A 24,869-nucleotide genomic window follows, 5' to 3' on the forward strand; every position below is an offset into this window, starting at 1 on the left:
TAGATCTTGTACACCTGAAGCCTGTTGTTAGGTTAGGATGTTTTGATACCCGTGTCAGATTAAAGTCTTGCCAAGGATTTCTGCCTTTTTAGGAAATTCAGCTCCCCCACCATCACCTGTGGGCATGTGTGATTTTTATTATTTTTTTCCCTTTTGATAACATACAAGCTAGGCTTCATTGATCTTCCATATCTTTTATTTGTGGAGATGTTCCCAAGAGTCATTACACAAGTTTTAATTGCTTATTTTAATATGTATACTCTTTTTTGATCATTTTAACTTACATAGGTGCATATATAATACTTAAAAATAGGATCAGTTGTAATATTTTAAAGGGAATTGCCTTGAAACATCAAATATTCGTCTGATATCCTGTGGTGTGTTACCACTAAAAGATGCATTTGCAACTCTTTTGTAATATGGCTTTTTGGTAGCCTGTCTTATCTGTAAAAATAGTAATTTTGAAATAGTTCTGTAATAAATTCTCTGTGGGGTGATGTAAAACTCTGGAAGATACTTTCCTAATTTTATATGCCAGACCAAAGAACATCCTTGGGTTCTTGCAGCAGTAAGGAAACTCCCTGAAAGCTGTGGGGATCTTCCAGTTGGATCTGTTGAATGGCCTTGCCCTAGCTTTATGGAATACTCAAATAACTCTCCTGAATTCAGCTTTAAATGACATTTTGTAAGTTACAAGCATAATAACGTGTGGAAATACTTCATGTTATCTTGTTTCTTGTGGAATAAAAAATACCAAATAGTATTTGTAGGGTCACACTCCTCTTAAGAAGCTTTGATTTTGAACTTTTCCTCTCCAAGTCTGACAAGAACTATTAGAACTTGTGTGTTGCGGTTTGTTAAAACATGTAAATTTATGTTCAAAATTGTTTGTCAGTCTCTCAGAAAACTAAAAGTAATTAAATAGAAAGTTCTGCAGATTTGTGCCATTTCTGTACCCTCTCATCTCAAGATGGTGTGAGAAGCAGACAATTGTAATAACTTGCTGCTACTCCTTTCCAGCTTAATTTGATCCTGTTCCTTAATTCTGACAGATTGTTTTTAATTTTCCCATCTGTTCCATAAAAATCTCAAGTGATTGACTCTTAGGAAAAAAAAAAAATGTCTAATAGCTGAGCCATTTTTAATGAGTTGGTATGAGTTATTTAATGAGACATGCTGAAGAAGGCATGCCAAAGGAAAAATTGGGCCTGGGGTGGTGGCTGTGAAGAAAGGCAAAGGGCATCTGCATCCTTTAGAAGTCCCTACCAGTTCCTTTAACCTTGGACTTGGACTGCTGCTGACTCCAGTTTCAGGCAATGTACTCTGCCTTGGAACGATGGTCAATATATATATATATGTGTATATATTATATACGTGTACATATATATATATTCAGTAGCAGTAATTCCTTATCTCCTTTTGTGTCATGTCTACCCTCAGACAGTACTGCTCTTGCGAAAATGAATGGCCACATAAATGGGGAAATAAAGAAACTAATTAAAAAATAATTTAAAAAAATAAAGTAAATTTTAAAATATTATAGACTGTAGTTTAACTTCATCTCTTCTAGCAGCCCACACTGCAGCTCCCAGATACTTTGGGGTTGTGTCAGAAGGAACCCCATTTCTACAAAAAGAACAAATATTCACTTTCAGTGTCTCCAAAGGCTAAAACCTTTGCTTGAAAATTGCCTGCAAATGACATCTCGTGGGGCAGGAAGCCATCAATATGCAGTACAGCTCTTTGAGAATAACAACCATGAATATAAACGTTAACATCTGGACTTCCCCCTTCTGTTTTGGTCTTTCTATATTATTATAATAAACATTAATATTATTTTTGATAATCATCAAGTAGCAGTTACTCTGGCAGCTTGAGACTGCATTATAAAATCAAATAGTGAAAATAAATATACAGCTCTTTTACAAGGAAGGTTAATAGTTTGACTAAACTCTGCAAATATGCCATTGTTAGTATAATCTATTGTAGAATTCATAGAATAATGAATTAACTTTCCAATTGCACACAGTGAGGCATAACAAATGACAGAATGCTACTATGGTAATAAGCATAATACGTGCTTGTTTTTGCAGGTTTTAATGGGCTACCAACTTAGGAGGGAGACTTTTGTCTGTTTTCTTTTTCTTTTTAACTAGTAAAATCAAAGAGTAATATTACTGGAAAAAAAAAGAGGGGAACTTCAGCACTTCACACTTTCTGAGCGTCTCTGAATACTCAGCCCGTCAGGTTTCCCTATGACATTTATTTCAAACATCCAGGAAGATGGGAGAAAGATTAAAATCTGGCTTTTAAACCATAGAATGTGGTAGCAGTTAGAACCACTTCTGATTTAAATTTGGACAAAATTGGACTTGGGTGGTGTATTTTTTACGACCCCAGTTCAGCAAGTAGCTACGGATAGGAGATGCTCTGTGCTTATACAGAAGTCTAGGTGTGAATGGGGCTGGATTGTTCCTAAAATTTAGAGCATCCTAATATGGGCCCGTTAGGAGGGAAGAAAATGGTTTTAAGAAATTCTTTTCTTGTTATTGCTGTCTTGTAGCCATGTCCCTAGAGTTGGTCTGTCTATTTTTTCCTGTTGGAGAGAAGAATTGATTGGCAAGTTACTTTATATGGCAAGAGACAAAAGTGACTTGCTTTGGGAACATGACCCATTATCTATTCCTCTTGATGGATTTTGGTCAAGGATCTTGTTGCATTGTCTCTCTAGTAATAAATCTTCTATGTATTTATGTAGTTAAAATGAAATTCTCAAGATGTAAGTCTAATAGTGCTGCATTAATCCTTCATAAAGCATTGATCTTTTGTTTTTTATCTTCTTCCTCAGTGTGTCAATCCTGATCTTTAACACTTCTCGGCAGTGCTTTGTAGTGGTGAAGCAGTTCCGCCCAGGTAATCCTCTTTTTTTAGATTTACTTTTGCTCTCTTGTGAAGCAAGCTTTAAGGGTTTAGCAGTTAAAAGTTGGTGCATCTGTGGTGATAAAATCTTTGTTCTATATTCTGTTCTTTGTACGATAGCCCACACTTTTCAATAGGTTGGAATTCTTAACCAAGGAAATTTCCATTACAGATGAAACGAATGATGAGGGTAGCCTCACATTCTGCTTTTGGGCTTGTCATTGTCCTCTTTTGGATGAAATTTCAAACACCTCTATGATGATCATGCAATAAGTTGCCTTTATTTGAAGTTCCTTCTTTACCTATCTAGTATTTAGTTGGGGGCTTTTGTTCTGAACCACAATATTCCTTTTTTTCCTTAAATAAATAAATAAAATAAAATCAGATTGTGTTATTGTGTGTTATATACCTGCAAATTTAAAATGGGAAAAATTCAGGACTGTTTATGCTAATGTTTCACTAATACATGAACAGTTTCATTTTATGAGATATTACAAATTTAAGTTAATATGCTGTATTTTTCAGTATTTTTGTCTTTTTTTTTTTTTTTTTTTTTTTTTAATTCCAAGCAATATTTACTTTTTGGAAGTTAAAAATGAAATGCATATTGTTTGCATGCTAATTAAAAAATCACGAGATATTTCACTGACTGTTGCTAAGAAACCATTCCAAGACTGTTTATGGTAGACTTTATTGAAAACTTTCTAGGGTGGTGTCATGCTGTCCTTGCTTACCAACAGAGCTTGACAGGCTCTGTTTTGTGCAGCACTGTTATAATAATAGTGTATATTTATCATGAAGCACTATGTTGGCTATTACACGGAGAGTTTGTTTATCTGTTTATCCATAGTTCAGTGCCTTTTATTTGCCAGCTGAATAAAATCGCTCATATAGCTGTTCATCAGTTTGAGGCAGTCTTAGGCAAAAGCCTACATGTATATGCATAAATATATATATATATATATATATGTATGTATGTAATAGCAACACAGACAAGTCCATTATATCGTTTCCATGGAAATGTCAAATCTGCCTCAGCAGACTGGATTGTTCTTGGAGTTGAACTGTTCCAGAGGCTGGAGCTGTTCAGAATCCTGGCCATAGGGACCGGTGGTGGGTCAGACATCCCATAGCAGCCCCATGAATGCAACAATGCCCCTCCATGACTCACATCGCTATTATTACATTTCCATCGGCTGGTTATTGTCTGCCTCGGTGCCTGTTTCACAGAGCAGAAGCGAAGGCTAAGGCTTGCTCGCTGCTTGCCCCTGCCAAGGTCCCACCAGGCAGGCGGTAACGCCGCCCTTTTCTGGTGAGCAAACAGCTGCAGCTCAGGCACCAGGCACGTCCCCTGCACGCCTGGTGGTGACATCTGTGCTCGCCCTTCCTTCGGGTGTGGTGTCACAGTCAGGTTTTCCCATTTAAGTCCGCGCTGCTTCTGCAGGCAGTTGTCCCTCTCCGTACGCACATTCCCACCCCGTTCCCTTTGGCGGCACCAGCCCTGATGCAGCCCCAGCAGAGGTCTGATACGGCTGCAGGCAGATAAGGTGGAGGGTTAGGCAGCTTATCTGACTGTCCTCGAAGATCTCATGGTGGCTTGAGGGGTGGCAGGAGCACACAACCTTGGTGAGGCACACAGGACTCTATTTTTCAGTGTACTGTAGACTTAGGCCACCTTGCATGGTCATAAAATGGGATATTTGGAAAGAACATGGAGAATGGAAAGTTACACGTATATCTCAGTAGTTTCCATATTAATTCCTCACACGTTACTTGCTGACCAAGGACTCAGACAATGCTCGTTATAGCAGTTAGATGACCACACACTCTCAATTATAATAAAATTGTATGTTCTGGGGTAAGGCTAGCCTTAGTACCTATGGACATGCGCCTTGTTTTTTTTCACTGTAAGAATAATTACCTTTTATTGGATTGTGATGTTTGTTTTTGCACTGACTCAAAGTAAGCAGTATCAAAGATTTGAGTCATAAGCCACATTCTGTTTCAGGAGATAGTAAACACTGGTGTAATCAAAGAGAAATCTGAAGTTTACATGCAAGCTATCACGTTCCCCAGTCAGCTGAACCCCACTAACCCCTCCAAGTCCAGGCTGTTACTTTATTCTCTCTAGCAAGAGCAACAAATCCCTTTATGGATCATCTAAAAAGACTGCTCTGAATAGCTGTAACCATCTTATTCAACCAGTTTGGTGGAGCTGTCTTTCCCTTGTCCCCCACTTGCAGAAAGAAAGGCAAGTACTGCACTTCTGCCACAGTTTCCACTCTGGGACCCCTCATAGCTGAGCTGCTCCAGGGTAATTAGTCAAGATGCTCTTCATGGCACCGCTGCTGGTTGCATGCGTATATCGGATGATGGAGGAGGCTGCCTGGTGGTGAAGAAGTGTCTCTGTCTGACTGAAGTAGCATAAGCCACCAGAAGACATGAGAGAGCAACCAGACACAGCACCAGTGTCCACGGTGGGCCATGGGGCTGGCAGCTGAGTCCTGGGTTCTGGTTTCTGCTGTCTGAACTCTTTATGTGTTTGCAGTAAGTTGACAACCTGTGATGAGAAAGAGGGAAGACCCAGGTTTACATCCGAAGAGCATGCCCTATCCAACAGACCACAGGCTGATGCTCCGTCCGTGGCTTTATGTCCCTTGGCGTGTCAGCCGTGCGGTCAGTTTTCCACCTGCAGGAGAGAGATGGGGGACTCCTCTGTTCCCTAATATTAGCAGGCAGCTTGGCCTTCTAGGCTTTGCTTCTATATGAGAGAGAAATTGAGTCTGAACCTTTCCAGGAGTGGTGATAATGAATTCACACTTGATTCTGTAGTGAACACTCTCTAATTTTCGTACACTTCTAAAGAAGTGACGAGTACTGCTTGTTTTCTTCCTTATCTGCAGAGAAAAGCTGTTAGTGTGCTTTGAATGCTGGCATATTCCAGGGTTTTGCTCTGAGGAGGACTGCTCGACTGGGTCCTTCCAGGAATGTAACTTTGATCCACATGGAGCCCAGTTGTGCTGGGGGAGAAGGAGAATGGCAGGTGCCTGCTGGAATGACAGGATGGGTTTCAGGGATTCAGCAGGCTTGTAACAGAGAGTTACTGTAATCACAGTTTCATATTTCTGTTCCCACACTCTTACCTGCATCCTGGTTTGGTGCCTAAGTCCTCTACTGGAATGTGTGCTTTGTGCCTTTTTGTATTCGCTGATAAAGGCATGGCAGTACTGACAAGACAATACAATCTTCAGAGTATTCTGCTCATCTCAGCGAGATCCTGGAGGTAGTTGTCATTTGTGATAACTGCCATAGCTTTTAAAATATTTTTGGATTAACGACAATATTCACCTCTCAAGGATCTGTCCCTCAGGCTCTGCATGGACTACTTTTTTTTCCTCCTTACTGCGTTTTAAGGAGAAAATTGAGCTCTACCATGTCTTTCATCTAAAAACTGGAGGCTTTTTTCCTTAAATCCTTGCATCTCAATGGCCTAGGTGTACTTACTGCAAACAGCTTTGAAGGTCGTGAGTTCTGGACAATGATGAATTTTTGGACACTCTTCTGCACTTCATGTTTCTATGTAGACTGACAGCTCCCATGAAGTGCTGGTCCACTGTACGACCCTTTTAAGCTGTCTTACAGAAGAAGCCTAGGCACCAATTTCTGGGATACAGAAAGTGCTTGAGAAGTTGTCACTGTGCTACTTTTATGCTACATTTCTTTAGGGATCTGATTGTGTAACACAGTTTTAAGAAATAATGAGCTAAATGCAATAACTGGAAGAACAAAAGGTTGTCCATTGAACTTGAGCTCTTTTATATGCCAGCTGTAGAAGATTTAGAAGGGGAAATAAAGGGTGAGCTCATTTGAAAACCATGTTACACATACATGAAATATGGATGTAAAATATTTTAATGGAATAAAAATTGTTTCAAATTTTAAAATAGTTTTATTAAGGTTGTTTTATAACACCCTCATGGTAACCTTTCAAGAACAACAAGATGGTAGACATGCCATTTTAAATGGAATTATACCTGTAAATTAAAGTTACCGTCATCTGGAATTATCAACAATGATTCTTTGTGTGTTTGCATCCAGTCCTGCAGTTCTAACTCAGGCAAAATTTCTGCTGACATCAGTGAGAGGTTTTGCTTAAATGAGGGCTAAAATCTGGCATTTGCACTTTCTTTAGGAGTCCATTACAGTGGCAGCTGTTTGTAGATTAATTCAAGAAGTCTTTTTCAAACTTCACACAGGAATCTGTGCAAGGAACTATATGTTCAAAAGAGGATTTTTTTTTTTCAAACAAACATACATGCTTTTCATACCCTTTCTAAATAACAGCTGAGTTGACAGGCTGAAAGACTCATCATTGTGCACATGGTACATAATGTACAACCCAACTTTCCTGCAAAATAATTGCATAGTTTAAATTAAATCCTGATATCCACATTGCCCAGCAAATGGAAGCTGTTTGGTGCTTCCATTTGGATGTAGACTTCTTGGATGAACTAGCTTCCTATTTTTATTTTTATTTTATTTTTTTTAAAGGTGTGCATGATCTCATTCCAAATGATAAAAGCACAAATAGAGCTCAAAGAATAAATTTACAGAAGTGGCAAAATAACCTTTATTCTCTAAAGTTTTCAGTCCATTTTTAGTGTGTGATAATTTTAATAGATAATTCTACTGAATATTTGCTGCTCTTGATGCTCTGGTATCTGTAAATTCCCAGGCAAAATTCATATGTTATATATATTTTTTTTTCCATTAATACAAATAAACTCAAAAAACACTTCATTTCTTTTCCTTTTTTTTTTTTTCTTTTTTTTTTTTTTAGCTGTTTACATGTGCGAACTAGAAAGACATCATCCTGAGCTCTTTGAGAACCAGGACAAGGAGAGTTTATCTCGTGTAGAGGATCCCTTACCTGCTGCGGTAGGAGTGACTTATGAACTCTGTGCTGGCATTATAGACAAGCCAGACCTTTCTTTAGAAGAAATTGCATGCGAGGAGATCTTAGAAGAGTGTGGCTATCGTGTTCCCATTACAAACCTAAGGAAGATCACTTCTTACAGGTAAGTAACAGTAAGTAAAAATACTGCATTTTTTGTGTGTCGCAGATTTCTGAAGTGGCTTGAGTGTGAATTAATGTTCTAAGCAGTGTGTTGGAGAAGCACGGGCATCTGAAAGTATGTGTAAGGTGTAATTTTCAACAAGTAAAAGGAGTATTTATTAAGAATTTAGGAATTAAAAACTGATAATTACAGAATGGAATTCCAAGTAAGAATTCAACTATTGTGATTTATTCCAAAGGCTGTTAGAACTGGACAGAAGTAGCATTGGGCTCTTAAGAGCAGTTTGTTACAGCACTAGAAAACTGCCTGGCTTTTCTGTGCCAGGCTTGTTCTACCTCTGATTCTTCCTGCGCTGGTATAAGTTGCTCGTGATGGGCTCTTACATTCTATTAATATGAAATATGAGAACTTGTGCCATTTGGTCTCTTCATATATTTAGGGCATAATTAATGCTCCTTTTAATTGAATGGTAATTAATGTTATATATTAAGATTTTGCTGATTTGACTGTGGAGTTTTTTACATAATATTTGCTGCAGTATTTTAAATAGCTATTGAAATAGATTTGAACGTGTTTTAAAATCTGTATTAGGAGTAAGAGGAAAATTACAAAAATATGAGTTACTTAAAAAAAGGAAAGAAAAGAAAAAAAAAAAAAAGCTCAGGAGAAACTTTGCATGCAGCTTTAATTCTGTTATATCTCCTTCCCAGCTTTCAGTACTGCTATCAAAAATGTATGTATCTTTGTATTTTACAGAGAAAGCAGCAGGTTTTTTACTTTCTTCGTTTTGCTTGACATCTCCATTGAACTAGGCCCTGTCATTGGTTTTTAATTTGGGAATTGAATACAAATCCACAGCTGTCAATCCTGGCAAATGTTATTTCCTGCTGGATTAACGAGCAGTGCTTCTGTTGAGGGGAGGGGTGAATCACAGGAGCTGTCTCTTACAACTCCTTGAAACTAGATTGAGGGTTTGTTCTGCTGAAAGAAAAAGTGCCTTCCAGATTTCTGAGGAAAAGCTGTCTGTAGCATTTCATATGTTGGGTGACACTGATGGGCTGTAGCATACAGATATATACACATACCTACAGAATAGGAAGAGTAGAATGTAATTTCTGTAGCTGTCAGTATAGAAGTTTAACTCAACAATAATGATTCTCAGCTTGCTAAAATAGCACACATTTTGGATTGGTAAGTGGCTTTTAATCTTATAGGTTGACTTTTTTTTAATTGCACTGAGACTTGCAAAGAGAGCGTACAACTGGAGTTTTCTCTGTTGAAACCCATGCAAAGGATGCTTAATATGTTAATCCCCCAGTCCTGCTTTGTCTATCTGGGCACAGCTTTCTGCCCACAGAGATCCATGCAGAAGTCAAAAGGCTCTGTATAGTATTTACTTTTTCAGATTAATGTGAAAGGTTGAATCATCAAAAATGATTTTCTTCAGTTTCTTTATTGGACTTACTGTGTTCTGTATTAAAATTTGATTCTAAATGTTATGGTCTCTCCATTAGCAATATCCTGTTATTTTTCCTTCAGCCAAAGACTGGTATCTGTTTGATACTTGAATTTGATGCAAAGAGAGGAAATAATTGGTCCCCCTAGACTCTGCTGAATACTTTTTTTTTTTTCCATAATGGCTATGGTACATATAAGAATTTCGGAGCTTTTTCGAAGTGTAACAGGTTTTTACAAATGGTTTATGCTGGTGTTACATTAGTGCCCCATGCATGTCATTAATAGTTAAAATGCATCATGCAATTCTTCTATTTTTATCTGTTATCCCAGTGATCTGTGTAATAGTAGCTCTATATTATTAATTGTTCCACTGCAGCAGGTCAGAGAAAAGCCTTAGCAAATGCAATTGGAAGGAATTTTGGGAGGATCTTGTCTAGACTGCTCCTCTTCCAAAGATCAGGATTTAAATAATTTCTGACAAATGTGCGTCTGTGCTTTCCCTAAAATCTAATCATTTCATAGCCTCTGCAAGCATTCTGTTCGAAGTGGCTAACTGTCCCTGCCATAAGCAAGTTTTTCCGCATATCTTGTCTGAATTTCCTGTTCTTCATTTCAAGTCTGTGATTTATTACCCTGTTCCCAGTGGATGTGAAGTACTTCTGCACCTTCCGTGCATTTATTTGAACAGGTCTCCTCTTGATTCTATTTTTGTCTATGAAAAGCTATCTTAGTTGATTTAAGCTTCTTTATAGACTATGTTTTTTTGATGTCTGATCATTCCTTCTGCTGTCCTCTGCCTTCTCTCCATCTGGTCTGCATCTTTCTTAAGAACATAGTGCCCAAAGTGGAGCACAGTATTTTAATAGAGGCTATACCAGTTTCAGATTGACTGCAACCATTATTTCCCTAGTCGTACAGATGATTTTGTTTCTATGCTGTAGTAAGATGTCTTTTGCAGTTCCATTATGTTGTTGACTTTGGTCCATAATGCCTCTCTTATTTCAAAACTATTTTCTGCAGAAGTACTGGACTGTCATTCTTTGAATGCAGGGCTCTCTGTGTGCTTTTGTTACTCCTGCCTGCACACCGGATCTTTAACTTGTCTTTACTGAATTGCATCCCGTTTTTTCAGACCAATTCTCCAAGTTGTTGGGATGATTTTGAATTTCAATATTAATCTCTAGCTTCTCACAAATAACCCATCCATTGCTTTGCTACCTGCAGTCACTCTTCCAACATGCAAGTCCTAAAATAAAATACTGATTCATACTGAATTGAGGATGATGCACAGTGGAATTTGTTTTGGTGTGTGTTTCCAATTCAGCAGTGATACCCACTCCATGAGTACCATTTTCATTCTAGATTTACACCAATTTCACAGTTTCTTCAATTTCTAACTATATAATGATTTCCTAGCTTCTTAATGAAACAGTCATGTTAAATAAAATCCAAAGCCTTAAGAAACGGAAGTTATATTGTTTGTATTGATACTCCTACCCACAAGAGCTGTTATCCTACTGTAGCTGGAATTATTTGACTGCATATCACACATTCTTTACAAATCTGTTAGCTGTTCTTTTCTCGATGCAAAAAATGCCACACTGCGAATACTGATAAAATATAATGCAGAATTACCGAGTTAAGTCTATTAGATTTTTGTAGATAAAAGCTGAGAATTGCATGCAGTGAGAAGGCTTTCGTACACGCAGGAGCTTCTGTGATACATCCTTTGCTCTGAAAGCAAGGAGTTGTCCTGTATGCCTAATGACACCCATTTCTAGAATCCTGGTAATGAGAAGGAAATTGCCTGACTTGAATAAAAGCAGACCTGGCAGAAGGATATGGAAAGCAGAAGACACAACAAATGTAAAGGGAGAAGCAGTTTTGGCCAGAACAGTAAATACAGTTCTGTGGCTAATGGATGGAGAAGGAGAGGGACATGGACAGTGCATGGGGAGAACTTAGACTAGGGGGAAAAATGGAATAGAAGTTCCTCAATTATAAATGAGAAGAAGAGATGAAGCGACAATGCAGGGAAAGAACATGGACTGAAAAGGAAATGGACTCAGGAAAAGTACAATCATTGCGGTGGAGAGGAATTTGTTTAAAGACATGTGGAAAGTTCCTAAACTTTAAGCAGAACTTCTCTCAGTTCTCAAGAATTGGGTGCAGTAAAGACTGAAGGTAATCTGAAAATAGCATTTTCTTCATATTTATTACCAGGGTCTGCAGTAGTGTTTTTAGAGGATTTATTATTATTGTTATTGTTGTTGTTATTATTATTATTATTATTATTAAAGTTTCTCAGCTAACTGAAAAAGTTTACTATCCTGCTACAGGTATTTCAAAAGCATTTACAAATGAGCTATTGGACTCCATTTTTAAGCTCTGTCAAAGCTCCTGTGCCATGATACTAATCAGATAGAAGTCAGGCACTGAATTAAGCAGAAACATAATTACCTTGAATGATCCACAGAGTAGCTGGAGTCAGTGAGAAAGCCAGGAATTGAGAATTTACACTATTTGAGCAAGAGTCTTTGGAACAAATTGTTCCAACAACAAGGACACAGCATGCTGTGGCTGAACGAAGGAGACTGGATTGGAAGCAGAGCATAAGAATGACAAATATATTAAGAGGGGCTTGATTGCAGGAAATCAAAGGACTTGTATTTTTGAAAATCAGAAACATCTGATTTTATGATAGAATTACGCCAGCCAGAAACTAGATTTGAATGTACGTGGTTCACCTCTGTAGATGGAGGCAGGAATCATTCTGAAAAATACGTTATAGTTTTCACCCTTGTGATGAGTTTCCTCTTCTCAGCATGGCTGCAAAAATTGCTACATTTGTGACTGGCACAAAGTGAGTAGCCTCATTTTGCCACTACAGTAATCTTTTTTTTTCTTTTTTTTTTTTCTGTTCTGTCAGCAACTAATCCACTTTTGGAGACTTCATTTTCCATCGTGATAGTTTTGACACCTAGCGTTGTGTTGAGTTCTAGTCAGCTATGTGTATGGCTTCAAGTCAAAAATTGAATGGATGGTAGGTGCTAATTCTGCTGTGTAACTGTAAACTGGGGCTTCGTGAAAATGGTTGTCAGTGAAATTATTCATTTTTAAAAGCTCTAAAATGAATCTGTGAGCTTTCATACGGTTTTGGTTTCTTAAAAGCAAAAATTTGAAAGTGAACTAGCCTTACTTGTGTATCAGATAAAACAAATTTTCTTTCTGTCATCCTATCCCAGCAGTTTTTGGTTTGAATCCCATGTGGAATTTAGCTTTGAGTTAGTTTCTTATGTTGAAATATTTCCAGCTATCTTCCTTGGGACTTGTTTCATTACAAGACAGAGAAAGATAAATATGTTGTTGTTGTTGTTATTACTAAATATGTTGTTATAATAATACTTACAGTATTTTCTTCTAGTTCTCAAAATGTTTGGTCATCTTGAGGAGTATTTTAAAAATTATTTGGACCTTGATAATATGTTAGATCATCAGGAAAAAGGTTACTTAGAGCTTCTGGTTCATCTTCCTTTCCTCTTCATCCCATCTTCATTTTCTCTCAGCGGTTGTACAAAATCTTGGGATATGAATTGGATACAATAGGATCTGCAGGTTCCCAGCCCTGCTGTAAAAAATTCAGATGGATTAGTTTAAGGGCCTACCTATATTAACATAGGTACTTACTTTAATCTTCCTACATTTGAATTTTTTCCAAAAGTACACAACAAAGGAGGGTATTCACAGAATTAATATTGGATGTTCCAATTACCATGCTACGGCTATTAGTCCCTGTGCAATGAGGTAAAAATGGTTTGTATTCACAGGTTATTATGTAGAAAGAATAACGGCCTTCAAAATGCTGGAGTGCATTATAATTAGAAAGATCACCTGCTAGTACACCTGTTGGGTGATGGCATAATGTAATATAATTTTATGTTAATTACTTCTCTGCTTTTTCCCTGCACCTGCTGCTTATAATGTCAGAACTGTACAAAGGTCCTAAGAAGTGACAATAGGAGCTGGATGTCAATGTTCATCAGTTTACATGGGGCATGCCTAAATAGATCTTGATCAGAGATTTGTGTCACATTTATATGTAAACTTGAACTATGAATTCACCATATATCCAAATACTGCATCCAAAGGGTTAACATTTTATAAATAGATATATGGCATTAAGGGTTTTCACATTTACTACGTGATATTAAAACCAAAACATGTATTTCTATGTTAATAGGAGCACATAAAACTAGTTTTATATAATTTATTAAATATTAAAAGATGAGAGATTTAACTTTTAATTACTGTCTTTCAGAAATCTGAGTTTAACTAACACATCTTCCCAATCATGATTTAGTTTATTTGTTCCCCACATTTCAGCAGAGGAGCACAGTATGAATCCTGTTTATTTTGCCGTAGATGTTTGTCTGTTCCTTCACATTAAAATATTGAATGTAAAATTTGATTTGCATAAATGAGTACCTGGACATGAGAAAAGGGGAAGTTATACTGGAGTACACACTTTGAATTTTGACCCTGCTTACAAATGTGCATGTGTGTGTACACAAGAATTTGAAGCTGAAACTCTTTGTTAATGAGCATAGGCACTCATAGGAGGTGGACTCAATCTCTTGTAGCTTGTGGGAACTACTAAACATTTTTTTTTAAAGCACTATGATTCTGCCACCCAACTCTAATCAAATTATATATTTTATGCTTATGAACTTAGACTTGAGGAATGAAAAGTCCTGTGTTGTGAGCTCTGGTTCAGGTGCTGCATATTTCCTCATCTATTTGATGAAAGGGAAAAGCTAAACAAAGACTTTGTGATAGCTGCTATTGCTGTGCTTCAAAGCCAGATTGCAGTGACAATCTGCCTCTTGTGTTTCCCTGGTCTAAGAGGGAAGTAGAGATAAAACACCCTCCTTACAGCCTTGTCCTGCCAGCCAGTCCCACCCCTGGGCAGGAGGTGAGGAAAAGCACTTTGCAGAACTGCATCTCTGTTGTGCTCTTGCCTACAAGTGTATTGCCCACAGGTTCATAAGCATGATTTGATCCCAGTATTTGGGTATTTTATTAAAGTGAAATGTGGAACAGCAGCACACAGTCTGGTTTGGTGCGTTAAACCTAAATTGAAGTTACTGTTGTGATGAAAACCATACGGCGTTGGTATCCTCAGTTTGATGTGCTTACATTCTTAGACTTGCTACTGTCAAAGGTAGTAGAGGTTTCTTACCATCTTTGAAGCAATGCTTAAAGTTTATTGCTAAAGATTTTAATTTTAAGTCTATCTGTTGAGGTTACAGGGTTTGTGACCTTAAGCCCTAATGATTTGACAAAGAGTCTCTGTCAGCCACGTAGCTGTTAATTGAAATAACTACGAGCTTCTCAGAGTATCCTCATGAGAAAGGGACGAGTAAATCAGAGCTGTGTTTTGTATAGATCATTTGCATTTGTCCCACAGTGGTAAATGAGAGGCAGGCACATCAAAATACATCTGGAACAGCGAGCCGAGTCAAGCCAGGTGAGGTAGGTCTGGGTCAGTACGAGCCATGCCATGCCTGATCCGGGCAGCTCGGTGCTATGCCTGCGGAGTGAGGCTGAAGCTTGAAGTCCTGCTGTGGGGCAGTGCGGCGAGTTCAGACCCTGCTTGCCCTCCCCCAGAGCAGGTCCCAGTGTGCTGGAAGGGGGGACACCTTCGTCAGGGGGTGGTTTTCCCAGGGTGAAACTCATCACTTGCGGTCTGTGTGTGCTGACCCCTGTGATTTTCACAGATGCAAAGCTAATGAATATAGTTGTAATCTGTTAATAGGTGACTCATTTTAGACCAAAAGCATTTTATTTGTAGTGTGAAATACTAGGGAAAAGAAAAACATATGTCACAGACTCAGGGTAGAGGAAGAAGGTAGCAGTAAGCAGAAGTAATGAAAACATGAATAAAGGCACATCAGCGTTCCTTAAACAAAGGGCTCAGAAAGTGCAAATAATTGTGCAAAAGCGTAGGAAGTTTCTCATGGCAGATAAACCTGAAAGCACACTGAAAACATAATTGTAGCCTGTTGCCTCTTTAGCAGGCAGACTCACTTTCTCTCACTCCCCTCTCTTCCTCCCTCTGCTGAAATGTATACACATTTTCAAAAGTATATTTTAAAACACGTTATTACTTCATCCAGATGGAGACTTAGATTGGCTTCAAAGCAACAGACCTGCTAACTTTTCATTTCTATAAAAACCAAAGGTACTAAGACAAGTGGATTGGCAATAGCACTGGGGTTTGGTTTTTGTTGTTGTTTTTGACAATTTTCTAAGGACAGGCAGAATCTAGAAATACCTAAGGGTCTGGAAATGTGAAAGACAGCAGTAGGCAATATTGGAGAATATTTAGTAAAGGGCATTCCACATAGGTCCATGCAAAAAGTAGCAGAGTAAGCCAAGGTATTTAGATTAAGAAATATTAAGTAGAAAGGTCTTTTTTTAATGCATTACAGGATGTTCCTGTGTCAACCTATTACTAAAGAGGTTGAACTAGTCATGTAGTTAGACGGCAAATGCAGTGAATATGTGCATAAATAATGTAAGACACCAGTCTCCAAAGTTACCGATCTAAATAGTGAGGGGATTATAAGTAGTCTTAGAAATGTCAAGTGTGCTGTTCTGGGGCAAAAGTAGAATAGAATAGCATGAATATTAATACCAGCACTCTTTGATTTTATTCAAAGCTCATTTGAAGTTCTTACTAGCCTCTAATGCATAACACGCAGCAAAGTTGTGCCAGAAGAAGGTAGGTAATCAAATAGAAAGGATGAACATGTGGCTGTGTCCTGTCTTGATTATGTATTATTGCAAATTTTTCATTGATTTCCATGGCAAATGATATGCCAGCATGCATGGAGAAACCCCACTTGAACCGACTATAACTCTGGGCATCGTAACAAAGAAAGACTTTGATGTCCAGTGCTTTCATCTTTGAAAGTGTATTCAGTACAGTAGCCACACTTGGTGTGTCCAGTCCATAAGAAAAGAAATGCTGATTTATTATAAGTGTCATATAAGTAAATAACACGATGAAATAAAAGCATATGGAAATCACTCGGTGCTGTCTGAGCTAGAGTGACAAGAAACTGAGTCTTAAGGTATAGCCACACAGCAAGCATTTGTCTTTTACTTTAAAGAAAAGATGTGTGGCAAGTGAACTCCTGTGATTTCCACAGCTGCAGCTATTTCCTAAGTAAATTGTCACAGGTGGTATAGCAGGAGATTATACTGTAAATATGCAAGCTAGAAAGTTCTGATAGAAGGGCTTCTTCAATAAAGTCTCTATTTTTTTTATATAGCCTTTGCCTAATATCAAGTGGACGTGGGCATAAGTCCATTTAAGAGCATCTTCATTCTCCAGGTGGGGCACCCCAGATGAAGTTCAGATTTGACACTTAGCAGAAATAATGTAACATTAAATGTATTGTGCACAGTCCTGTCCTTTTTTGTAGTACCTGTAGAGACTAGCAAGCTGCATTCTCTGTGTTGGAAATTTTGCAGTATAAATTAACATTTGCTTTTTATTTCTTAGTATCAGTTACCAAAGAACAATTGCTGAACCCCAGGCTTCCTATGTTTATTTTACTACTAAAAATGCAATTCTTGCAGAAACAATAGAAGAAAAAGTATCGCTGTATAGAAAGGAAAACAGATCTGGCTCTCCAGTTGATTAAGAAAAATAAAATCCTTTCTGACTTCTCACACAAGAAAAGAAGGAAAAGAGCCAAAAAGTGAACAAACACTGTACTATTTCATCAAAATATGTACTGTCAGTGAGGCTCCTTGCATGGGCAGAACTCCAGTAGTGAGGAATGGGCAGCACATGGTTCAGCAGCCAGTGGCAGATAACAAGGTGAATAAGCTGGGGCAGATCGCTCACTGAATGACCAGAGCATAAATGGCCAGCAGTGATGAGCTCTGAAAGGGATCTGTCTGCTCCTCATCGGTATTTCCAGTGTTTCTCTTTAATATTATATATTACTGCTTGATAATATCAAGAAAATGTGTTGTGTTTAAACACAGGGAGAATGTGGTAAAGTGTGCTGTCACCCCAACAGCAGAGAGGACCGATCGGACATCAGCATAAAAAATGGCATTCCAACTGCTGGAAGCTGGTTGCTGATAGCAACTTGAGGAAAGATGAGTCTACCTTACTTTTGTACTGAGGTTAGGACAATTAAGCCAGCACGGTGGGGCAGTGTGCAACTCCTGCTGCTTTCAGAGACTGCAGTTTGCCGTCGGGTCTTTGGTCATGGCAGGATGAGTGGCAGCACCGCTGATAGATGGCATTGCTTTGCCAGGCAGCTTCCCCTAAGAGCAGGGGAAAGGGATCATGGCACAGGGCAGAGAGTGTGTATCAAAAAAAGTACTACAAACACTGAACTATAGTGATGAGCCCAGAATAAAAAAAAATCACATATCAGCCTTTATTCTAAGTTCATGGAAGTGTGGAAGATGCTTAAGTTTCTCTAGCACTTCTTAGAAATAGAGGAACGATCTTGGAGGGGTGAAATGCCTTGCCCAAAGTCACTGAGTGCATCAGTAGTGGTTTTAGGAAAATAATTCACTTTTTCACTCCCTATTCTATGTTTAAAAAATGAGGTGTATATTGGTGTAAGGAATCAACTTCAATAATCACTATTAATTGACCAAACAGAATAATTGTCAGCATTCATAGCAAATTGAGAGACAAATGATGACCTTCTGGTATAGAGGTATTTATGTTGGATTAGCTGGGGGACCTAGTTGACTGGTGATTGGGTAAGCGCGGATGTACACTTTAGGATTATAACATTGCTACAAATCTTAGAATCCTCGGAGTGTGTAATAATTTAGAGGCTAATTTTTCAGCTTTCTCTAAGGCCTGATTGATAGCTTCAGTGAACTTTGGATCCATCTTCAATATGAGAAGTCACTTGTAATTATACAGAATGAGGAAGTTGCAATTACAAAGTGATTTTTTTTTGGAAGGACTAAATGAGTGGATTATGTGCTCATCCCTTATTTAAAATATCTAAATGAAATTGTCCAAAGGAAATAGAGGATTAACAAATAAGTGTAATGCACAGCAAGTGGTCTAACTGAAGAAAGACTACATAATCTAAAATAACTAAATCCACTGTAATAAATTTAGCAGGGAGACTGAATTATTTCAGATACATGCATGCTTACGGTGGTCCATTTGGGTCAAGGCTAAAGTTCAGGAAGGATAGAGAAAGACTCTCAGGCTGCCTTTCTATTCCTGTATCTATCTACTCCATGAGTAGAGGCCTCCAGCTGTGAATGGACGTAATCTTCTTAAGTAAAAACTCTAAATATTTGTGTAAAAACAAGTAAACGAATGTAGCATAATAGCATACAGATACACTGAGGAGCTTAATTCTGTTGTTTGTAGATCTCTGGTGCAGTTCTGTTCTCACCAAGATCAACTGAAAAAAACTTCTGTTGACTTCAAGTATATGTGTAACAACTGTTCATCAATTTCAAAAAAAGTTTATCATCTTCCCTCAAGCTAACATTTTCCCAAAGTTGCAGAATGTATTTGAAGACAGAAGCATTTCATATGCAGCTGTTTTCAAAAGTGTTGATATTTCAGCATGAAAGTTGCAAGCAATTACATTAACAGAGGGTAAGGACATATTTTGGCATTGCTTAGAGACGCAAGTTAAGGATCGAGGTTTCCTGGTTCGTAGCTACCATATTTTTATCTAAAACCAACTTTCCTCTCTGCTTTTTTCCAGGTCTGGAGTTGGTGTGACAGGTTCTAGGCAAACGTTATTTTATGCAGAAGTAACAGACCAGATGAGAACTGGTGAAGGAGGTGGCCAGCCTGAGGAAGGAGAGCTGATTGAAGTTGTAGAAATACCTTTAGAAGACTCCATGAAGTTTGCTTATGATGAGACTTTCCCGAAGACAATGGGTGTTATCTTCAGCTTCATGTGGTTCCAAACCAACATAGCACCCAAGCTGCCAAAAAAATAAGATCAAAGCACTGTGACTTTCAGAGAAGATTTCTTGCTGGTTATGGGTACAAAAAAAAACTGCCTTGATCAACTCAACTCACCACAGAGTTCTCAAATGTTTCTCAAAATAAATTTGGAAGTGAAATCTGAAGTAAAATCCTCACCCAATTTCCATCATTAGCAGAACAGTAGTGGGTGTCTCCGGGACCAGGGTTTGCCTCTGAGAGGCAAATGTTGATTCTCACTCAACAGCTAATAAATGTGCCCTCTTTTCATGGCAATGCTCTACCACTATTTTGAAGAGATACTCAGGGCCTCGGTGCAGCTGCTATACCAACCTGTTGCTGCTGTCTGTAGGGTCTGGTAGCCGTGTATTCACTCTAGTTCTCATGGATGTTTCTCCTAATATTTTTTTTGGGGGGGGGGGAGGAAGCCAACTGTAGTAGTTACAGATACCCTAACTATGTTGTTGAGCTAAGCACAGCTTCCAGGGAGCAGCTTTCTCTGTGATGTGTAGCTCCCGTACCAGAGAGAAAACATTTGCATTTCTGAACATGCAAACCTTTATTTCATAAGCAAACATGCCTGTAAATCCTTCTGCTAATGTGTCATTCGGACAATAGCCCAGCTGTAAGGCTATGTACTTCCCTTTGCGCCCGCTAGAATGCTGAGCAGCCGGGATGGGGATGAATGATGGGGGCTGCGACTGGAACACATGCTTCTTTGTTTGTTGTATGGATAATAGTTGCTTAATTAGATCAAACTTTGTCATCTAGAGCAGGACTTGAGTAGCCAAATTCTTTTCATTTGACTCCGAGGTGACTAATACAAGTGATTTCTCGGAGGTGCTCTGTGGTCTTGGATTCCTTATAGCCAAAATGGGAAGAACAGGCCTTACCTCTTAGATAGCGCTCCTTGAAATCCCACCATCGGAAGTGCTTTAATGAGAGGCTTTATCATCATTTGTGCAGTTTACGTCGAAGGCCGTGCATCCTGCACAGACACACTGAGCAACGCAATTTGATTTAATAAAGTGGTCTAATTAGAACGTATATTATTCTATCAGCATGGTTTAGATGTGGACGATTTGTCATGTGAAAAACTGTTAATAGCATGAATGAGAGAGAATCAAGTCTGGACATTTAATTATGCAGTTGTTTATGCAATTCATTGAGTTAATGTTAATTAAGATGACTACATTATCTGTGCTTGTAGGACTACAAGGTATTTTTAGAAGCCGAGCACCAGGAATGTGCAAACTTTCACACAGCGGCTGGGATAAACGCAGCGCGGATCAGCTGGAAGCGATTGTGTCCGCCAGGTGATTCGAAATTGCTGCTGATCTAAATCGGTGTTTAAGAAATAAATGCATAAATAAAAAGCCTTTAAAACTGGTACTTGCTTGTTCTGCTGAGAGGGAGGAAAGCTCTTTGGAGAGTCACTGGAGAAGGAGCAGTTCGACACCTCTTATGAGAGTGCAGACACATTCACAGAACTGTGCCTGGTCCGCAGAGCCGACAGCTGAGTTATTGTGAAAAGTAAATAAATCTCGTCTGTCTGAGGTATTTACATTAGAAGGTGTTTTAGGGTGGGGTCTCTGCTGCTCTGCATCCTTACAGGGCTCAGTACCATGTGTCCTGATTGCTGCTGAGGCGTTTAAAAGCTAGTAGAATATAGATGATAAATAATGTCCTGCCTCCCAAGTGCATGTGTGTGTGTTGGGTATGAGTGAAGGCCCTGCTGGATTTGCCAAAATCCAGCACAAACTGCAGCTGCTGGGCAGCAGAAGGCTGTTCCCCATCACCAGAGCAGTCCGTCCCGCCCCTGGATGCAGTCATCAGACAGAAGCAACGCAATGTGATGCACACAGAGCACGGTTGTGCCTGGTGTTGGGCTGTGCAGTATCAAATACAAAAGTATTGACATCCTTTTCCTTCTTCCCTGTCAGTTTTGGTGGTGATTTTTGTAAGTAGTTAGGAAGGTTTGAAAATGCAGGAGAAAGGGTTTGAACTTTTTTTCCAAATGGAAGATGATTCATATATATAAAAATACAACCAGGGCAATTCAGATACCACTTCTCTCATCAGGGCTCATTTCAAAGATCATAATTAGAGCAAATCTGATATACATCAGCCAAGCCCAGGCAGGAGAAAAGTGCTTCTAATGGAATCTTGAAATCACGTCTGCCTTTTAGATACATCCTTCAGACATGCCACCACACATGTATATGGCCGTGGAGAGCCTGCAGTTTGGAATAAAACAGAGTCCCCATTTCGCAGGATGGCTGAGGTCGGAAGGGACATCTGGAGAGCACCTGGTCCAGCCCCCTGCTCGAGCAGGGTCCCCTAGCACAAGGTTGTGCCCAGGTGGCTTTTAAATATATCCAGGGAAGGAGACTCCACGACCTCTCTGGGCATCCTGCACCAGTACTCAGTCATCCTTGCAGGAAAGAAACATTTTGTTGTGTTCAGATGGAGCCTCCTGTGTTCTGGTTTGTGCCTGTTGCCTCTCGTCTGACTGCTGGGCAACGCTGAGAAGAGTCCGGCCCCATCCCTGTGACATCCTCCCTTCAGAAACTTGCACGTTGATCAGGTCCCCCCTCAGCCTTCTCCTCTCCAGGCTGAGCAGGGCAGCTCCCTCAGCCTTTCCTCGCTTGCTGGTGATGAAACCTGTGCAAAAGTCACGTCTGATCTCATCCACCCTGCCCGGTGAGGTCAGCGTCTTCCTTCTGCTGAGCAGCATCGATCGGTCTGCATTTAGAAAACAAGTCTTAGCATCTCTTTAATCTTTTTGATATGGCTTTGGGATATAGAGATAATCTAATGAAATTATGAATCAGGCTTCTAATGAAGCCTGAAATTATAAAATTGGGATGTAAAGTAGCTGTCAGGCTCGCTATGAGACGGCAGAAAAGACATCACCAGCACCTCGCAGGTACACAGATGACATTTATTTTTGTTCTTTATTGGGATGGTTGTAAAATAATTAATTACAAGCCCCAAGCTACTCCTACGAGTAGTGATCTGATAAAAATGCCTTCTCTAAAGGGCTGACAGATGAACCATGGGGCTGCGGGGAGGGGGTGCCCTGTCCGCGGGGATGCTCCTGCCGTGGCCCCGCTCCCCTGGCAGGCAGCCGCTCGCCTTTTTGCCCGCTGCCTCATTACCATCCCTCCCCGCCAAGGACAAAAGCGGCGTGCCCTGACTCCCTGCGGGGCCGGGGCCAGGCCAAGGGCAACCGATATAATTGCTCCTGAAATACACACGCGGCCAGAGCAGGGCGACCCACCGGCCAAATCGGATTTTTGCTAAATTAGGACAATCGCCACGCAGGCTTCATCCCCCTCGCCGGAGCTCTATACATAGATGAAAGGCACACCCAGTTGTGAAATCTGTTGAAATGGCACACCTGGTGCTGTCTGCAAGTCTATTCACAACCGTCAGCAGGTGCGACTTGGCCTTTGTGGCCATAAAAGTCTGGCTGCGCGGCCCCCGCTGTGCCCCCTGTGCCGCCGGTCCCTGCGCGTGGCGAGGGAGGCTGTGGCAGATTAACGCCCTCGCTGGAAGCCGCTCGCAGCCACCTCCCGAAGCGTGGAGCAGCTTCACAGGGGTCAGGATGAGGCCCATGCACACAGGGTGGGCTTGCAGCTCCCATTTCTGCGGTCCCAGGACTGCTGCCGAGCGGCCCAGCCGGCATTAAGCACGATTTACAGCCCCTGTTTGGGCTCAGCCTCTCCAAAAGGCTCTCTGGAGGCAGCACAGCAGCAAGGTGGAGCCCTCAGAGCCCTCAGCCCCAAGCCGAATTCACATTTGAGGTACGGAAGGCTGTGGGTCAGGTGCCCCATGGCAGTTTTCCTTCCCACCGGGTCACGCGTGGCTTTGCTTGATAAAAAGCAGGAAGATGTTCATACAAATCCTTCCGTGCTGCTGCGAATGTTACCCCTCGATCTGTATAATCCTTCAGAGCCAGTCTCGCTCTGTAATTGGGAACACATTTTTACAAGGGCTTTAATTGCTCTCCAGATAAATTACAAGGCAGAAGTCAGACCATAGCGGAACAGCCCAGACTTGTGGTGCTCCCCGGCCTGCCTCAGAATTGGAAACATGATCGTGGACATATTAAACCCTGCTCTGTATTGCTCTGCTGGTGGAGGATGTAATATCCTGTGCTGGCTTTGGTCTCTAATAAAGCATTCAAAAGCAGTAGGGCTCCAAAAAAAAACCTTTTGGACACTTGGTCAGGATGAAAACGGGCTGTCAGCGGGTGATATGGAGATGTCCATCAACCATTATCAATGAATGGCTTCCCTCATGCCCCAACCTCCTTTAAATAAAAGGCACTGGCTCTGCTTGTGCCCACTGTGCTTCAATATGGGGCTGCAGGTGTGATGACTGGAGCAATTAACAGCAGCATTAACATGATTTAATCATTCTACAAGAGCAAAACATTGCAGCGATCATGCTGGCAGCCAGCTCCAGAGCACTTTAGCTCGTGCAGCAACCGGTGAAATAACTGGACAAGGTGCAACCAAGCACTCGAAAGCGCTAGAAACAATTTAAGAAATGTTCTTGGGACAAGCAGCAGGCGCTGTGCAAACAGCTCCTGGGCTTTCCGAAAGCGGCCTTGGCTGCCCGGCCCCGCAGGAATGCACTTGCAGCGATAACCTGCGGCTCCTTTCGTAACCTCCTCCTTCGGGCTCCCGCCCCAGGGTTTCAGGGTGCTGCTGTGGCAAGGGAATCAGGAAAATGAATCCAAAGGTATTGCAAGTCCATGCTGTGCTCTTCGCTATTCAGTAGAAAGGGTGGGGGTCTTAACAGGGACAACGCTTCCCAGTGACCTCCCCAGGACATGGAGGCTGCTCTGCCCTTGCTTCTGCTGCCACTGCTCCTCCTCCACGCATCAATCCCAGATGAGCAGACAAAGTAATGCCAAGGCACCCAAAGAATAAGATCTGGACCGAGGGGTTCTTACACAGCCCAGCACTGAGCGACCTTGGCTGTTGTACTCATCACAGCCATGACAGCTCTCTCCAGCAGAGGATTTAGCTCCTGGATGGACACTAATGTGCAGATTTATTTTTTTTCTTGCTGGCAAAAGCAATGTGTAAATATTCTGCTGTCACCAATATAGCTCTGCTCCTAGCTAGATTAACAGGGAAAGCATCAGCAAATGTCAAAAAAGCAAAATAAATAAATAAATTAATTAATTAATTAAAATAAATAAAAAAAAATGGAGGCAACGGTCCTGCCTTCCAATGCCCTGTGCCTGATCCTAATGCCCTGTCCTTCTTCTATCAATCAAGGCTGATTGGCAAAGCTTTTTAATTCAAGTCTCTAAGCAGGATGATCAGCGTTTACTTAGCCAGTGTTGATTTCCACTTGACCAGACTGCTTTGCAGCACAGTATCATCTTA

At 40.3% G+C, this 24,869-nt stretch overlaps 1 protein-coding gene across 1 annotated transcript in view; it reads left to right on the forward strand.

Moving 5' to 3' along the window:
• The window catches only part of NUDT14 (nudix hydrolase 14), a 60,712-nt gene extending 39,861 nt beyond the window's left edge, over positions 1-20,851 (forward strand). Inside the window, exons 3-5 of the mRNA XM_032188959.1 lie at positions 2,849-2,913; positions 7,760-7,997; positions 19,235-20,851. Coding sequence (XP_032044850.1) covers positions 2,849-2,913; positions 7,760-7,997; positions 19,235-19,475 — 544 coding nt within the window. The 3' untranslated portion in view covers positions 19,476-20,851. The remainder of the gene's footprint in view (positions 1-2,848; positions 2,914-7,759; positions 7,998-19,234) is intronic.
• The last annotated feature ends 4,018 nt before the right edge of the window (positions 20,852-24,869 follow it).

The sequence above is a fragment of the Aythya fuligula genome, chromosome 5 (assembly GCF_009819795.1).
Source record: "Aythya fuligula isolate bAytFul2 chromosome 5, bAytFul2.pri, whole genome shotgun sequence".
Taxonomy (NCBI): Eukaryota; Metazoa; Chordata; class Aves; order Anseriformes; family Anatidae; genus Aythya; species Aythya fuligula.